The 18,924-nt window shown below is 39.2% G+C and overlaps 1 protein-coding gene across 1 annotated transcript in view; it reads left to right on the top strand.

Annotated features, from left to right (window-relative positions):
* Nucleotides 1-18,924, top strand: part of LGI1 (leucine rich glioma inactivated 1) — a 190,462-nt gene that overhangs the window by 100,503 nt on the left and 71,035 nt on the right. Inside the window, exon 3 of the mRNA XM_053691691.1 lies at nt 17,601-17,672. Within this exon, the coding sequence (XP_053547666.1) occupies nt 17,601-17,672 (72 nt within the window). The remainder of the gene's footprint in view (nt 1-17,600; nt 17,673-18,924) is intronic.

Genomic DNA, 18,924 nt, shown 5'->3' with positions numbered 1-18,924 from the left:
ACAGCGGTTGAGAAACAATGCTTTATACCATGGCTCAGAATAATCTTTTTGTGGTTTGATTAATATTTAATGAGCTGCACTGGTCAAAGCTATTTAGTGAAATGGAACTTAATCTTTTCTGTAAAGTGTGAATTTGTAGCTGATGCCAAACTAATATATTTTAAGAACCCGTTTTTAATCACATGCACAGTACTGAGAACTTTAAAGTAATTTAAAGTACCAAACATAATTGTAGCCTTTGCCTTGATACCTAGATTCACTAACACTAGACAAAAAAATCCTATTTTATTCTCTTAAAGGGACAGCATAGTCAAAATTAAACTTTCTTGATTCAGATAGGGCTTAAACAATTTCTTTTATCATCAAATTTTTTGCTCTCTTGGTATTCTTTGTTCAAAGCTAAACATAGGTAGTCTCATATGCTAATTTCTAAGCCCTTGAAGGCCGCCTCTTACATCAGTTCATTTTGACAGTTTTTTTACTGTTTGACAGCACTAGTTCATGTGTGCCATATAGATAACGTGCTCACTGCCATGGAATTACTTTTGAGTCGTCACTGATTGGCTAAAATGCAAGTCTGTCAAAGGAACTGAGATAAGGGGCAGTCTGCAGAGGCTTAGATACAAAGTAATCACAGGGATAAAAAGTGTATTAATATAACCGTGTTGGTTATGCAAAACTGGGGAATGGGTATTTTAGCCAATTAGTGCTGGTTCTTGTGAATCAATTATCATTCTCTAATGAAGAGTACACAAGGTTATCTATATGGCACTCTGAACTAGCACTGTCCGGCTGTATTGGAAGATGTAAAAAGCTAATAAAAAGATAAGATTTTAGAAACAGGTAACATAGAGGATATAAAGTATATTAATATAACAATTTTGGTTATGCAAAGCTGGGGAATGTGTAGTAAATGCATTATCTATCTTTTTAAACAATAAAAGAAAAAGTAGACTGAGTGTCCCTTTAAAATTAAATGTACTCATGCGCATTTCGATTTATATACATATCATTAACATTTTTCAGAATCGGCTACGTTATTCCATTCATTTATTCAAAGAATTTAAATGACTGCAATTACTAGTTTCCTTAATTTCTGAAGAGCGAATTGTGTTCATAAATACAGCCCCTGACACATCTAGTAATCTCCCTCACATAGACACACCATGGGTTCTGTCCTCTCTCACATCATCAACTGTTTCTCTGGCATTTTTTCCCGAATGGCCTCTCACCATCTAAAAATAAACATGTCCAAGAATGAGCTTCTTCTAATCCCCCCCTCTAACTCTACTCCAGTTTCTAATTTTTCTATCACTGTTGGCGGCACCACTATCTCCCCATCACCCCAAGTCCGCTGCCTCAGAGTTACACTTGACTCCAATCTGTCCTTCATACCCCACATCCAATTGCTCTCTTCATCCTGCCGCAACCACCTACGCAATATCGCCAAAATTTATCTGTTTCTGAACGCTGAAACTACTAAACAGCTAATCCACTCCCTGGTAATTTGCCGACTTGACTACTGTAATAACCTACTAACTGGCCTTCCTCTATCCCCCCTTCAATCCATCCTAAATGCCTCTGCCAGGCTAATCCACCTATCCTGACGCTCTGTATCTGCTGCACCTCTCTGCGAGTCCCTTCACTGGCTCCCCATTCACAGCAGAATTAAATTCACTAATAGAATAGAAATATACTCCAGCTCGCCCCTTAGATCCAATATTGACCATCTCCTTGCATCACCACCTCCTATGCTAGAAAGCAGGTTTTCTCTTGTGCGGCATCAACCCTCTAGAACTGTAAGGATTCCGCTTCATGTTTTACCTATGCCTTTCCCATTCACCTTATGTTTGGATTCCGCTCCATGTTTTACCTATGCCTTTCCCATTCACCTGACTTCAGCCTTACCTGTACTTAAGGCATCAGCTGACTGCAGACAGGTGCTTAATTATTAAGTTTCTAGACTAGCTCTGAAGTGTGTCTGTTTTCCAATTGCTGTGTGTTTTTTCTGAAAACAAACCAGCCTGCTTTTCTTCCAATTTCTGAACCAGCTACTACCTTGGGATTACTTATTTTTTACTGCCAGTTCATATGCTCATTTTGCCTACAGAAAGTTTTACAGAGGCGAGTTTTTTTTTTTAGCGTGCACGCTACAACAGAGACTTATTTCATACTGCAGTGTGTTTGCTGCCTTCTCCCTCTGAGTTGCTATCTCATTTGAGCCACTGAAGCATTTTTCACACACCGGACTTCAACCTCTCTTCCACTGCAACACAGTGCAACTCATCTACAAACAACCTCCCACGGACTAAGTACAAGGACATCTCAGAATTAATTCTGCTTCTATTACACACCATCCGGTGACTGGGGGTAAGCACTGTAGTTACTTTAAGCTGTGCTGCTGTACAAATAAACCTTGAACTTTGCTTTTCCCTGCTGCTCTACTGACCGCAAGACTATCAGCACATGTGTATACCATTCTGTGACAAACTAAATAATAGTGTCTAAAACTGAGAGTTACACTTCACACTGAACTGTTATATCTTACTCCAGCACTAATAGCAACACTACCTGCTTTCTGGAACTCTGCTTTTCTTTATCAAGATTTATCATACTGGGAGCTAGCTGAACACTAAAGTTTGCTACTAAGAAATTGTTTTTATTTTTTACATTTCTTCTGATCCAGCCTTTGTTTATGTTTATACTATTGCTGTGACGTTCAACAGCATATGTGATTTACATCATTCGTTGCCAGACAAGTTTCTGATCTGCAATTCAATTACTTGAGAATAACAACTTCACTGAAAGCAGCTTGGTCTATGCTGTTCAATAGTCCATTTGCCAAAAGTGATACAAATCATTTATTTTGCATACTCTGCAGTTGTGATCCATCCTCACTCTCTACTAAATCATTACAAGAACGCACTTCCTCAAGCTGTCAGACTTTCCCCTAACCTGTTCTCCTTTAAACGCTCCCTAAATACCTTTCTGTTCAGGGAAGCCCATTGCCAAAATCAGTAACAAATTAATTGTCCTCATCTAACTCTGTACTAACATTCTCACGTTTGCAGTCCTCACCCCCTGTTTCTCACCCTTCTACACATCTAGATTGTAAGTTCCCACAGGAATAGGGCCCTCAATTTCACCTGTATGTGTTTGTTACATTTTGTCCGGCTTCTAGTATTGTATTCTATTCTATTGTATCACTGTTGTTCTTTTATCTTTGTACCCATGGACAGCGTTACGGAATCTGTTGGGAATTTATAAAAAAAAGAATAATTATAATAATTTAATTAAATAGATAACAACCCAGGTTTAACAGGAATAGTGCCTTTTAATATTAAATTTGTAACCATATGTACAAAATGTGGACCTTTTATCTTGCAATTACAGTGAGAACATTCCAAACAAGGAAAACATCTCCTGTTTTTTGATGTTATATAGCTTTGTTGGCTACTTTTTAAGGGGGGGGATATATCTGATTTAATCAGTATATCACATAAATTATTGTTAGGTTTACAAACTGATGGGAACTTGCTGATATTCTTCCTCTGAGGAATTACAGGAACTTATTAGATGCAATATTTTATGTATATTTTTTTGGATTTGTGCACTCTGATTTGAATATTCAGAGACAAATACCAATTTGTTCTGTTTCTTATTATTACATATACTGGGATGTAACAGAGTATGTTGAGATATAGCAAGAATATTTGCAATTTCTTTATTAATTCAATCAGAAGGATAAGTCTTTCAGGAAACCTTTGACCCATTTCCTGTGCCTGATTTTAGCTGTTTCCTTATCTGAGACAATATGTCTAATCCTTTAAAAGTTGACTCCGGGGAATGGACTTAATTAAGGATGGCTGGTGAGCACTTGTTTAATGTAAAAGACTGTTGCGGTCAGTAGCCTTTATATATAAATCAATGTCTAAACAAGAACCGTTTTTGACAATTGTAGTGTGCAAAAAAATCCAATCTACTTTCATTTGTGAGTTGAAATTTTATGTGTACAGTAGACATATTCATTTCAGAGACAAATCGTTCAAGGGTTCCAATGACACATAGTCAAATCCCACACATGTCATCGATATAACGTCGCAATGTGGCACCAAGATAAACTAAAAGAATAAAAATGGCAATAGCAAATTCAAAAAGCACACCAAAAATATGAAACAGCAGCAGTTAAACATGTTTAAAATATTTTTGCATTAAAGGGATACTAACCCCAATTTTTTTTCTTTAATGATTCAGATAGAGCATGCAATTTTAAGCAACTTTCTAATTTACTCCTCTTATCAATTTTTCTTTGTTCTCTTGCTATCTTTATTAAAAAAAGTAGGAATTTAAGGTGAGCCAGCCCATTTTAGGTTCAGCACCCTGGATAGTGCTTGCTTATTGGGGGCTACAATAAGCAAACCAATAAGCAAGCATAACCCAGGTTCTCAACCAAAAATGGGCCGGCTCTTAAGCTTTACATTCCTGGTTTTTAAATAAAAATAGCAAGAGAACAAAGAAAAATTGATAATAGAAATAATAATTAGAACGTTGCTTAAAATTGCATGCTATGGGGGCCTATGTATCAAAGGTTTTGCGGACCTGATCCGACAGTGGGGATCAGGTCCGCAAGACCTCGCTGGATGCAGAGAGCAATACGCTCTTCGTATTCAGCATTGCACCAGCAGCTCACAAGCAGGGAGGTGTCAATCAACCTGATCGTACTCAATCCGGTTGAATTGTGGCTCAGAGCAGGCAGACAGGGTTATGGAGCAGCGGTCCATACAGCGGTCCATGCAGTGGCTCCATACGGAGCTTGATAAAAAGGCCTCTCTATCTGAATCATTAAAGAAAAAAATGTGGGTTTGGTATCCCTTTAAGCTATTTTTTTATAAATTACATCTTGATGAACAACCAACCCATAAAGATAGATTGCGCACTGTCTCAAAGGGACAATGCCCAGAGGTCTTTGGGAGGATCTCATCCAGCCTGAAAATAAAAATGAAGAGTCACACGACTCAGCTGTGCGACTGCAGCTACTGAAGGACCTGCAGTTCTCTGTGGCTCCCAAGGGGTATTTTAACTATGTTTTAACCTCAATTGTGGGGGTTAATACATAGAGTAGAAGGGTAGCTACTGATAAAATAACATACTCTAACAAATAGTATGTCATGTTTTCCACTATAATGTGCCTCCCTTGAGTAATCCATAGAAATTGTTTAAAACAATAAAATAACTGGCTGATTTTGCCATTTTTATGGTGTAATTGACTAATCTTTACACACCCCCCCCCCCAGAGCTCAATACCATTGAAAATAATTTCACATATATTTAAACAGAATTAAAAGTCATATATACTGTTGTAACAATCGTGGATAGGAGGATTATTTTCTTAATAAACACTGGTAAAAGCCACTTTTTTTTTTTTTTAAGTCACTTTTTAAACAATGTATAGGGCTTTTTATAAGTATTCAGTGGATCTATTCATAGTATAAAAATATAACTTCAATGTTTCTTTAAAGACAATAAAATTGCCTCTTTTGTGCGCTGAATAGCTCATAATTATCACACTAGGAGAGCTATGCAGCACACGCCTACAGATCGTTTTCTGAATACAAAAAGGAAGCTTTCTGTTTAGAACACTGCTGTAAATGCTGGGTTGAATTAAATCATGTTAGAGAAAACACCACATATTGTCAAACAACAAGCGCAGTTTACAATATGATCCAAATAAATTGATGAAGCATAGACACTATATAGAGAAAGGCCAGGGCTTGGGTTAATTTAATCTTTTCTGTCACAAAAATTGTTATTGTTTAAAAAGATAGACGCCTTTACTACCCATTCCCCAGTTTTGCATAACCAACATTGATATATTAGTATACTTTTAACAGTTAAACCTCCAAATTTCTGCCTGTTTCTAAACCACTAAAGACAGCCTCTTATCACATGCTGTTTAATTTGCTTTTCACAACAGGGGACTGCTAGTTCATGTGGGCCATCTAGATAACAATGTGTTCACGCCCGAGGAGTTATTTAAGATTTAGAACTACACATTACTAAATGCAAGTCAATAGATAATAAATACAAAGTCATGTGATCAGGGGTTTGTCAGTAGAGGCTTAGATGCAAGGTAATCACAGAGGTAAAAAGTATATTAATATAACTGTGTTGGTTATGCAAAACTGGGGAATGGGTAATAACGGGATTATCTTTTAAAACAATAAAAATTCTATTGTAGACTGCCCTTTAAATTTGTCCTACTGAGGATTACTGCCAGTAATAAAGCACCACAGAAATACATGTTTATATACCACATCTCTAATAGTCGTGTGGCTGCCTTAAAACACAAATCATTAGGCAGTTCATTACCTCGGCATCGTTTCTTTGCTTATTGTTTTCTGGCTAATACGTTAAATTACACGACACCACATCTGAAACAATTTCACAGTCTACAAACCAGTACGGAATCAAATAAACATTATAGGACTTGCAACCATTATACTAAAGTGGAAAACCTTGTTCAGTGGAGTGTGAGCATATTTATTGTTGTTGAATCAGAGTACATTTAAGGAAAGACAATAAATGTGCAACAGTCTCTTAAAGGGACATTCAAGTCAAAATAAACGTGTATGATTCAGATAGCATATGCAGTTTTAAGACACTTTCTAATTTGCTTCCATTATTAAATTTTGCATAGTCTTTTTATATGCACACTTACTGGGGAACAAGATTCTACTGAGCATGTACACAAGTTCACATGGTATACGTATACTAGTCTGTGATTGGATGATGTCTGTCACATGATGCAAGGGGCCGGAAAATGGGAGAAAAAATAAATTTGTCAGAAAAAAAAATCTACTGTTTATTTGAAATTCAGAGTAGGGGGCCGATTTACTAAAGTGTGGATGGATATGATACGATGTAGCGTATCATGTCCGCCGCACATCGATAAATGCAAACAGCACACACTGTCTGCATTTATCATTGCACAAGCAGTTCTGGTAAACTGCTTGTGCAATGCCACCCCTGCAGATTGGCGGCCAATCGGCCGCTAGCAGGGGGGTGTCAATCAACCCGATTGTATAGGATTGGGCGGATTGAAGGCCGCAGCCTCAGAGGCAGCGGGCAAGTTATGGAGCAGCGGTCTTTAGGCTTGCGCGGAAACAGGGGCATCAAGCTCCATTTGGAGCTTGATTATTTGGCCCCTTAGAGGCTCATTTATCAAGCTCCGAATGGAGCTTGAGGGTCCATGTTTTTGGCGAGTCTTCAGACTCGCCAGAAACAGCAGTTATGAAGCAGCGGTCTAAAGGCCGCTGCTCCATAACCCTGTCCGCCTGCTCTGAGCAGGCGGACAGGAATCGCCACAATTAAACCCGATCGAGTACGATTGGGTTGATTGACACCTCCCTGCTGGCGGCCCATTGGCCACGAATCTGCAGGGGGCGGCGTTGCACCAGCAGCTCTTGTGAGCTGCTGGTGCAATGCTGAATACGGAGAGCGTATTGCTCTCCGCATTCAGCGAGGTCTGGCGGACCTGATCCGCACTGTCGGATCAGGTCTGCAAGACCTTTGATAAATAGGCCTCTATGTGTTAAATCATTGTCTTTTTATTGTGCACTTGTTCATTGTGCAATTCTACTGCATTGAGTGGTCCTTTAAAGGGATATAAAACCTAAAATGTTTATTTTGTGATTCAGACAGAGCATACCATTTTTAAATGGATAACATTCTTGCAAAACTGCTGCCATATAGTGTTCCAGTCACATGCACTTTTCTGAACTTTTTTCAACAAATGATACCAGGAGAACAAAGACCATTTTCATTTTTGTTTCTTTGTACAGATTTATGATAATGACATTTAATCGAGATAACTATGAGGTCTATCCCACTCTATAAGATGAGCTGTACAATGTGCCTTGAGTGTTATTTTCTGGGTTTCCAATTTAAATATATTTGAAACATTAGATACCAGGTTATTGAGGGTTTTTTAAGTAGCTTTCCCCTACATTAGCAACTGTGTGACTAGCGCTGCTAAAGAGGCAGTGGCAGTTTCTGCTCTGGACCAGAAGTTCTGCACCTTCTACAGCGGTACTTTAACTATGAGTTTAATCCCTTTGCAGGAGGTTAAGCACATAATGTTGCAGTGTAGGCTCGGTATAGGCTGAACTTGATAAACTTTTTTTCTCCTTTCAACCTCTAAAACACTAGTTGAGAGGTGGGAAACTAGGTAGAAACAGGGAATTAGACTGGGGACACCTATGTCTATCCATTGTAGCTTAATGGATGGCGCAGTACCTGACGATAAAGCCTCTCACATATTGAAATGGGAACAAAAACATAATATATCCATACCCAAGGAAGTTGGGCGGCGTACGTTTACACTCGCAAAACAAGCACTACACTGTGTCACCATTTATGAAACGTACTTTAAAATCCTAACTCACTGGTACTACGTCCCAACTAGATTAGCTAAAATATTTCCATCATCCACACTTTTATGTTGGAGGAACTGTGGTCAGTCTGGGGATATGACCCAAGAGTTGTCCCAAGATTAAGCCACTCTGGACCACTTGCTTCTCCCTTTTATCTGATATGGGGATCACGTTACCCAGAACACCGGAAACAGCCTTACTACATATAGGTACCTGTAGGGTACCAAAGTACCAAGGATATTTGGGTATCTATTTGTTCTCAGCGGTTAAACTCTCAATAGCCAGATCCTGGTAGGCGACAATACCCCCCCCCCCCCCCATGGTCTGACATAACCAGGCTCATGGCTTACATGTATGCCATGGAGAAGAATATCTTTTTTTCCACCGGAAAAATAGACCTATTTGAAATGATTTGGGCTGATTGGAAATCCAAGTTTGATACACATTGGTCTCCGAACATAGATATTTAGGGCCTCCCACTGTCTTGTGTTTAGATGGTTATTCTTGGCTTCCCCCAACCCCCTCCTACTCAGAGTACACTGTCGACTACCCGTGTCACACTTCGTATACTCCTTCTGGATTATCAGAAGCTCCCTATTGGGCTCCCCGGCAGTGTTCCCTCTAAGGCCAGTTTTGTGTGCGGCGCAGCAGTGAAACAGTTAATTAGGTAACCACACCCTGCAATTAGCAAACACTACACAATGCAGATGGCAAGGTATGGTTCTCTTGTTAACTGTTTCACTGCTGGGCTGCACACAAAACTGTCCTTAGAGGGAACACTGCTCCCCGGATCTTCCCATCTTCCCCCTTACCCATATACTGCCCCCCTCCCCCCCCCCCCGCTTCTCACCTATTCCCACATGGAACAACTACTTATGCTCGAATATGATACTGTAAAATTTGCAATATGGGCGGTGTTCTAGCCTAAGTCAGGATGACACCGCCTCTGCTTATGTTATCTTCTGTATATCTGTTCTTAGTTTTATGTCAAAATATTGTGTTGTGCACCGATCGGTGCAATGTTAATTATTTATTTTGAAAATCAAATAAAATACATTGAGAAAAAAACAAACACTAGTTGAGTATAGACTTGTGCGCGGCGGAAACATTTGTTTCGGTTAGTTTCTGACCGATTCGGTTTTTTCACATTTCATTTTCGGATCAATTTGAATTCAGATACATGCAAATGTATTAGTTTCGGATTCATTCGGATACATATGTATTCGGTTCGGATTCGATTAATAAATTCGGAAGTTCGGTATGTGTTAGGTGGGATTTGCTGTGTATTAGACTAGTATTGTGTACTGTATATTAGGTGTAACCCATCTGAATCAACATGAGTACCATACCAACCTCACAGGTACCAGCTACACAATATGCACAGAGGTAGCAGAGGTATATAACCTAATATACAGTACATGATACTAGTGTAATACACAGCACATCCCACCTAAGTACCAACCTCACAGGTACCAGCTACACAATATGCACAGAGCTAGCAGAGGTATATAACTTAATATGCAGTACATAATACTAGTGTAATACACAGCACATCCCACCTAAGTACCAACCTCACAGGTACCAGCTACACAATATGCACAGAGCTAGCAGAGGTATATAACTTAATATGCAGTACATAATACTAGTGTAATACACAGCACATCCCACCTAAGTACCAACCTCACAGGTACCAGCTACACAATATGCACAGAGCTAGCAGAGGTATATAACTTAATATGCAGTACATAATACTAGTGTAATACACAGCACATCCCACCTAAGTACCAACCTCACAGGTACCAGCTGCATAATGTGCCCTGCACAGAGCTAGCAGAGTGATATAACCTAATATACTGTACAATACTAGTGTAATTGTGATTAGTCCATGGCCATTCAAATGTAACAAATAAATCCAAACTAATTTGGATTTATTCTTTACAAATGCATTCGGATTAGTTTAGTTTCGTTGCGCCGAATTTTACAAATTTGTCCGAATTTTGTTTCGTAACGAAACGAAACGCACATGTCTAGTTAAGTATCAGCGGATAAAAACAGATCCAGAATGTAAGTGATATTTTAGATGGAGTTTAATTTATCAGCTGTAATGAAGATGCGCTATAACGTACCTTTTAATATAGATATGAAATTCAAATACCCAGCCTCCACTTCAAAAGTCAATTTTTATGTGAGCGAATTATTATTATTATTATTATTATCGGTTATTTGTAGAGCGCCAACAGATTCCGCAGCGCTATAAACAAAGGGGGAGTACAACAAAACAATTACAGGGTAGAGGGCCCTGCCAAGAGTTGCACTGTTGTAGTCAGCTCTTAAGAAGGTGATCTGCAAACAGCTGGACTCTTAGGCTTACATGCTAAGAGGGTTCAGGGGATTGCAGTGGAGGAGAGGAACTGGTATTAGGAAAGGTTAGCGTAGGTTGTATGCGTCCCTGAACAGTAGAGTCTTTAGGGAGCACTTGAAGCTTTTAAAACTAGAAGAGAGTCTTGTGGAGCGAGGCAGAGAGTTCCACAAGATGGGAGCCAGTCTGGAGAAGTCCTGTAAACGGGAGTGTGATGAGGTGACAAGAGAGGAGGAGAGTAGGAGGTCGTGAGCAGAGCGAAGGGGACGGGAGGGAGAGTATCTAGAGACAAGGTCTGAGATGTAGGGGGGAGCAGTGCAGTTGAGGGCTTTGTATGTCAGAGTGAGAGTTTTGTGTTTGATCCTAGAGGCAAGAGGAAGCCAGTGAAGGGATTGGCAGAGAGGCGCAGCTGATGAAGAGCGACGTGTAAGGAAGACGAGTCTGGCAGAAGCATTCATTATGGATTGTAAAGGAGCTAGGCGGCAGGTGGGGAGACCAGAGAGGACAGAGTTGCAGTAATCAAGGTGGGAAAGAATGAGAGAGTGGATTAAAATCTTAGTTGTGTCTTGTGTAAGGAAGTGTCTAATTTTAGAGATGTTTTTAAGGTGGAAGCGGCAGGCTGTAGCCAAGGACTGAATGTGAGGAGTGAAGGAAAGATCTGAGTCAAATGTAACCCCGAGACATCGGGCATGCGGGGTAGGGGTAATGATGGAGTTGTCGACAGTTATAGAGATATTGGGGATGGAGATTTTGGAAGAAGGGGGGAAAATGAGGAGCTCAGTTTTGGAGAGATTTAGCTTGAGGTAGTGAGAGGACATCCAGGAAGAGATGTGAGAAAGACAGTTAGTGACACGGGTTAGCAAGGAAGGAGATAGTTCTGGTGCAGAGAAGTAGATTTGGGTGTCATCGGCATACAAATGATATTGGAAACCGTGGGACTTAATTAGGGAACCTAGTGATGACGTATAGATTGAGAAGAGAAGGGGACCGAGGACAGAGCCTTGCGGTACTCCGACAGAAAGTGGTGATGGGGCAGAGGAGGCCCCAGAGAAGGCTACACTGAAGGTACGGTTTGACAGGTAGGAAGAGAGCCACAAAAGGGCTGTGTCACAGATGCCGAAGGATTGGAGGATTTGGAGCAAAAGAGGGTGGTCGACAGTGTCAAAGGCTGCGGACAGATCAAGGAGGATAAGCAGAGAGAAGTGGCCTTTTGATTTAGCTGTAAGTAGGTCGTTGGTGACCTTAACAATAGCTGTCTCTGTGGAGTGATAGGGACGAAATCCAGATTGCAGCGGGTCAAGAAGGGAGTTTAACGTAAGTAAATGGGATAGGCGTGCATATACTAGTTTTTCGAGAAGCTTTGAAGCAAGAGGGAGGAGGGAAATTGGGCGGTAGTTTGATGGGGAAGTAGGATCAAGGGAAGGTTTTTTGAGGATAGGTGTGACCAGCGCATGTTTCATCGATGAGGGAAATGTACCAGTGCTGAGGGAGAGGTATAATAGTGAATAGTTTGAACTGTTCTCCAATCAGTGCTCTCTCCTTAAGGTAATTATGTTGTAGCTAGAGCGTGGATTGGACAATAATTCAAGCTGTTCGCTCACAGAAAAATTAACTTTTGAAGTGGGAAAGGGGCATTTGAATTTGATATCTATATTAAAAAGTTAAGTTATAGCGCATCTTCATTGCAACTGATTAATTAAACTCCATTTAAAAAAATCACTTACATTTCGGATCTGATTTTATAAAGGGGAGAGTTTACCATCACTTTAAAGGGACACTAAACCCAATTTTTTTTCTTCATAATTCAGATAGAGCAGCAATTTAAAGCAACTTTCTAATTTATTCCTATTAGAAATTTTTCTTTGTTCTCTTGCTATCTTTATTTAAAAACAGGAAAAAAACAGGTGGACAGGAATCACAACAATTCAACCCGATCGAGCACGATCGGGTTGATTGACACCCCCTGCTGGCGGCTCATTGGCCGCGAGTCAGCAGGGGGCTGCGTTGAACCAGCAGCTTTTGTGAGCTGCTGATGCAATGTTAAATGCGGAGAGCGTATTGCTCTCCGCATTTAGCGATGTCTTGCGGACCTGATCCGCACTGTCGGATCAGGTCCGCAAGACATTTCTTAAATATGCCTCTCTATCTGAATCATTAAAGGGAAAAAAATTGGGTTTAGTGTCCATTTAAGTTTACAAGTTTGTAAGTTAGCTTTATTTAGCATCTAGAAAATGTTTTCCTTTGTATGTTTGTGAGTGTGTGTGTGTGTGTGTTTGTGAGTGTTTGTGTGTGTGAGTGTGTGAGTGTGTGAGTGTGTGAGTGTGTGTGTGTGTGTGTGTGTGTGAGTGTGTGTGAGTGTGTGTGAGTGTGTGAGTGTGTGAGTGTGTGAGTGTGTGTTTGTGTGTGAGTGTGTGTTTGTGTGTGAGTGTGTGTGAGTGTGTGTTTGTGAGTGTTTGTGAGTGTTTGTGAGTGTTTGTGAGTGTTTGTGAGTGTTTGTGAGTGTTTGTGAGTGTTTGTGAGTGTTTGTGAGTGTTTGTGAGTGTTTGTGAGTGTTTGTGAGTGTTTGTGAGTGTTTGTGAGTGTTTGTGAGTGTTTGTGAGTGTTTGTGAGTGTTTGTGAGTGTTTGTGAGTGTTTGTGAGTGTTTGTGAGTGTTTGTGAGTGTTTGTGAGTGTTTGTGAGTGTTTGTGAGTGTTTGTGAGTGTTTGTGAGTGTTTGTGAGTGTTTGTGAGTGTTTGTGAGTGTTTGTGAGTGTTTGTGAGTGTTTGTGAGTGTTTGTGAGTGTTTGTGAGTGTTTGTGAGTGTTTGTGAGTGTTTGTGAGTGTGTGTGAGTGTGTGTGAGTGTGTGTGAGTGTGTGTGAGTGTGTGTGAGTGTGTGTGTGTTTGTGAGTGTTTGTGTGCGTGGGTGTGAGTGTGTGTGTGTGTTTGTGAGTGTGCGTGTGTGAGTGTGTGTGAGTGTGTGTGTGCGTGGGTGAGTGTGTTTGTGAGTGTTTGCGTGTGTGAGTGTGTGTGTGTTTGTGAGTGTTTGTGTGTGTGTGTGTGTGAGTGTGTGTGTGGGGGGGGGGCTTCAATTAGAGTATACTTTGGTTTTTCATTACAATTAAGGACTATTTGTTTGCAGTGTGTACTAGGCTGTTTTGATTATTGGAGCTGGGGACATTTGGCAGAATGTATGTATGGTAAAAATACTGTTTTAACCCATAATGATATACTGTGTCTGTTAGCTGTGGTTTTGTACATTGACATTGGGAGGTGGTCCCTGTAAAATGATACTGCTGCTTCTCATTAATTTGTGATGTCATCAGTGGTACATATCATGTGATTAGTGATGTCATGCTTGATCAGTGATATTTGTCAGAAATATACACAGGCAAAACTACATTTTTCTCTTATTAATGTCCATGTTGTAAGCTCAACTGGGAATCCTTTTTAACAAATAGAGCTGAACAATCGTATTTCTTGGCTTATAGAATACATGGAGTGGTAAGAAAATATTGAATATAAGGATCTTTGTTTCATGTTTTATTTAATGATAAGTAAAATGGTTTGTCTAGTATGTTATGTGCTGTACTGATTATGCAGAAAGCTGGCTTCTGTCAATTACACAAAAGTGATTGTGTTCATTACTTTCAAATTGTAATTTATTTGCTATGCATATAAAATGACAGTGATTAAATATATAACATGAGGGATTAAATACAAAACATGAGGTAAATACTGTAACTCTTGCTTGGTATTCTGTAACACTGACATGCCATTGCAAATATTTTCCTTCCTGCTTTTATTTTATTAAAAACAAGATATCAAGCTTCCTGATTGGCTGAATGTGGTTAAAGTATTTTATAAAGTTGATGGAGAGTTGAATTTTGAAACAGCTATGGTACAAAATAAATTTGTTCTTTGAAATTTATATTTCTTATATTTTTCATGCAAAAATGTTTTTTTTTAAAAAAATATATTATCTCCTAATTTCCCTTTATGTTAATATTTTTGTTGTTGCTCTAGTGCAGTGGTTTGCAAATGTCTTCAGGTAATTGCCCCCTTGGTTCTATAAACTCACCATCAGCGCCCCCCTAACCTATCCCATAAAAAAGAACATTCAGACAGAGACAACAATTGTTAAGGTTACCAATGACCTACTTACAGCAAAATCCAAAGGCCACTTCTCTCAACTTATCCTCCTTGATCTGTCTGCAGCCTTTGATACTGTCGACCACCCTCTTTTGCTCCATACTCTCCAATCCTTCGGCATCTGCAACACAGCTCTCTCTCAGTTCTCTTCCTATCTGTCTAACCGTAGCCTTCTCTGGGGCATCCTCTGCCCTGTTACCTCTTTCTGTTGGGGTACCGCAAGGCTCTGTCCTTGGTCCCCTTCTCTTCTCAATCTACAAGTCCTCATTAGGTTCCTTAATAAAGTCCCACGTGTTTCACTATAATTTGTATGCCGACGATACCCAAATCTACCTCTCTGCACCAGAACTATCTCCTTCCTTGCTAACCCGTGTCACTAACTGTCTCTCTCATATCTCATCTTGGATGTCCTCTCACTACCTCAAGCTAAATCTCTCCAAAACTGAGCTCCTTATTTTCCACCCTTCTTCCAAAATCTCCAACCCCCATGTCTCTATAACTGTTGATAACTCCATCATTACCCCAACCTCACATGATGTCTTGGGGTCACACTTGACTCAAATCTTTCTTTCACTCCTCACATTCAGTCCTTGGCTAAAGCTTGCCGCTACCACCCTTAAAAACATCGCTAAAATCAGACATTTCCTTACACAAGATACAACTAAGATTTTAATCCACTGTTTCATCCTTTCCCGCCTCGACTTCTGCAACCCCATCCTCTCTGGTCTCCCTAGCTGCCGCCTAGCTCCTTTACAATCCATAATGAATGCCTCTTCCAGGCTCATCTTCCTTGCATGTCGCTCTTCATCTGCCGTACCTCTCTGCCAGTCCCTTCACTGGCTTCCTCTTGCCTCCAGGATTAAACACGAAATTCTCACTCTTACATACAAAGCCCTCAATTGCATTGCTTCCTCCTACATCTCAGACCTTGTCTCCAGATACTCTCCCTCCCATACCCTTCGCTCATGATCTCCTACTCTCCTCCTCTCTTGTTACCTCCTCACATTCCCGTTTACAAGATTTCTCCAGACTGTTACCATCCACAAGAATCTCCCCTAGTTTTAAAAGCTTCAAGTGCTCCCTGAAGATTCTACTATTAAGGGACGCATACAACCTACTCTAACCTTCCTATCTCCACTGCTATCCCCTTAAACCCCATAGCACGTAAGCCTATGAGCACCCGCAGTGCACAACCCCTAATAAAGAAAATGACACAATAAAAAATAAAGGAGTAACACATTAAAATTTTAGATGGAATTACATTTTATTATCATCTGATACCAGCTTTTTAAAGTCGATAGTCACTGTGCAAGAGACTTATTTAGTAATTACTTAACTGTTCAAAACCTGTTAATCCAATAAATTGACTTGATGAAGTAACACCAGTTTCCCAATATCTAGTTTCATGTGTCTTAACAAGGGATTTAATTCGCCATAGTTGAAGATCTGGAATTTATTTATTTGCTTGGAACATAGTTTTACTACTGCACCAATAAATCAAATTTATAGAAAGTGTATTCTACTTACCAAAATGTTATGTAGTGCATCACCAGATTATTTCTGATGACTGTGTACAAAGCTACTCAGACAAGCACAACAAGCCTTTGTTGTGTTTCCTGCTACTACACAATGGTTCTAAGCAGTGCAGATAATGTTAATAATCTGTGCTAATGTATAGCGCTGGCAAAACAAAGAATGCAAGTCTACTCTACAAGTGGCTGCAATTTATCGTAGTGAGAGAAAGTGTAAGTTGCTGATAAACCTAAACGAATGCCTTGACGGCAAAGAGCAGTAAAACTTCAAATACGAAATGAGAAAGTTTTGCATAACGCATCTAGGATAAACCACAACAAAATACAATCCTTTTCCACTCCTTTCCTTCTAGTGCCCCCCTATAGTAATACCAGTGCCCCCCTTCCACCTATTATGCCAATTAGTGCCTCCTTCAGTAATACCACTGTCCCCTAGTGGGCAGTACAGACCACTTTGGGAACCACTGCCCTAGTGCGTTTTTCGTCTAAATAATAGCTTATTAATATGATCACTTTTAGCGGATGCAAGAACAATATTAATATTTTTATAAATATTTAAAGGGACAGTCAACTCAAAAATGTTTATTGCTTAAAAAGATAGATAATCCCTTTATTACCCATTCCCAAGTTTTGCATAAACAACACTGTTATATTAATATACTTTTAACCTCTGTGATAACCTTGTATCAAAGCCTCTTTTGACAGCCCCCTGAACACATGACTTTTTATTTGTTATCTCTATCTATTGACTTGCATTTTAGCTGTGTTGTGCACAACCCAAGGACGTGAGCACAATGTTATCTATATGACCCACATGAACTAGCAGTCTCCTGTTGTGAAAAGCAAATAAAAAAGAATGTGATAAGAGGCTGTCTCTAGTGGCTTAGAAACTGGCAGAAATTTAGACGTTTGAATGTTATAAAGTATTTTAATATATCAATGTTGGTTGTGCAAAGCTGGGGAATGGGTACTAAAGGCGTTATCTAATTTTTTAGACAATAACAATTTTAGTGTTGAGTGTCCCTTTAATTATATACTGAAAAAAAAAATAGAATTCTAGTACAAAAATACATCATCTCTCTATGCATCCATCTGATTTGTGTTTTTTCTCTTCGTTGTCCTAATTTTTATATGTTATACTTATGCAGACTGTTCACTTCAAACGCTTTTGATGCTATTAGTGATGATGCTTTTACTGGGCTTCCTCACCTAGAGTACTTGTAAGTATATTCACATTGTCATCATTGTAGATCATTTACACATCATTAATGTAACGTAAGTAGCTTACATCCGATTGGATCCACGGCTCATACTGTTTAATTCATTGCTTTTAAAAATAATCTGAAACCTTTGGAAAGGTGGCTAAATTGCATTGTGTCAGAGCTTTACAAGATTCACTCTATCATCTACTTCAAGGGATAGAAAGGTCAAAGTTGAAATGTGCTTGATGGCATTTAAGTTTTAAATATAATCAGTTTTGTAATATACTTTTTTTTAACAAAAAATGCTTCTAGTAAATTTATTTATTACTGTTTTTCAGTGGCATATGCACATATACTGTGAAGGCCCATGCATATTTTTGGGAACTAGTTGCTGACTGGTGCCTGTACACATTTGTCTCTTGTGATTGGCTAACTAGATGTGTTCAGCTAGCTGCCAGTAGTGTTGTTCCTTCAGCAAAGGATAACAAGAAAATGAAGCACATTTGATAATAGAAGTAAATTGGAAAATTGTTTAAAATTGTATGTTCTATCCAAATCATGAATGCAAATTTGGGGGTATCCTGCACCTTTAAGGGGCATGAAACTCTGATTTGTTTCTTTAATGATTCAGATAGATTGTGCAATTTTAAACAACTTTCCAATGTACTATTATCAAAATGTTACAGTATTTGTTCTTTTGTTATCCTTTGTTAGAAAACAGAGATGTCGGCTCAGGAACCTGCACCTGTCTGCAGTACAATATGGCAGCAGGTTTTCAAAAATGTTATACATTTGCAAGGGCACAAGATGGTAGCACCTTTTCCTGACAAAGTGTTCTAGACATATGCACGCCACCTAGGTATTTCTTCAGCAAAGAATACCATGAAAACTAAGTCAATTTGATATTCGAAGTAAATTGCAAACTTTTTTTTTTTTTAAATGGTATAGTCTGAATCATGGAAGAAAAAATTTGGGTTCCATTTTAATTTAATTTGTGCCATACAAGTCACCGCTGGCCCTCTTAGAAGGTGTGATTTTAGAATACTGGTGCGCATATGTACATATGCTGCAGAAAAAAACAGTAATAACTTTTACTAAAAGCATATTTGCTAATGGAAGTAAATTTCCAAAAAAAAAAATTATATTTAAAATTGAATTGTTCCATGCACATTTGATTTTGACCTTTTTATCTCTTTCATGTTATCATTTGTTATCCCATAAAATGTGACCAGTCTTTGTGTTTCTTTTCTTTTTTATGTTGTATACATTA

The sequence above is a fragment of the Bombina bombina genome, chromosome 9, assembly GCF_027579735.1.
Source record: "Bombina bombina isolate aBomBom1 chromosome 9, aBomBom1.pri, whole genome shotgun sequence".
Lineage (NCBI taxonomy): Eukaryota > Metazoa > Chordata > Amphibia > Anura > Bombinatoridae > Bombina > Bombina bombina.
This window is presented reverse-complemented; position numbering and strand designations above follow the sequence as displayed.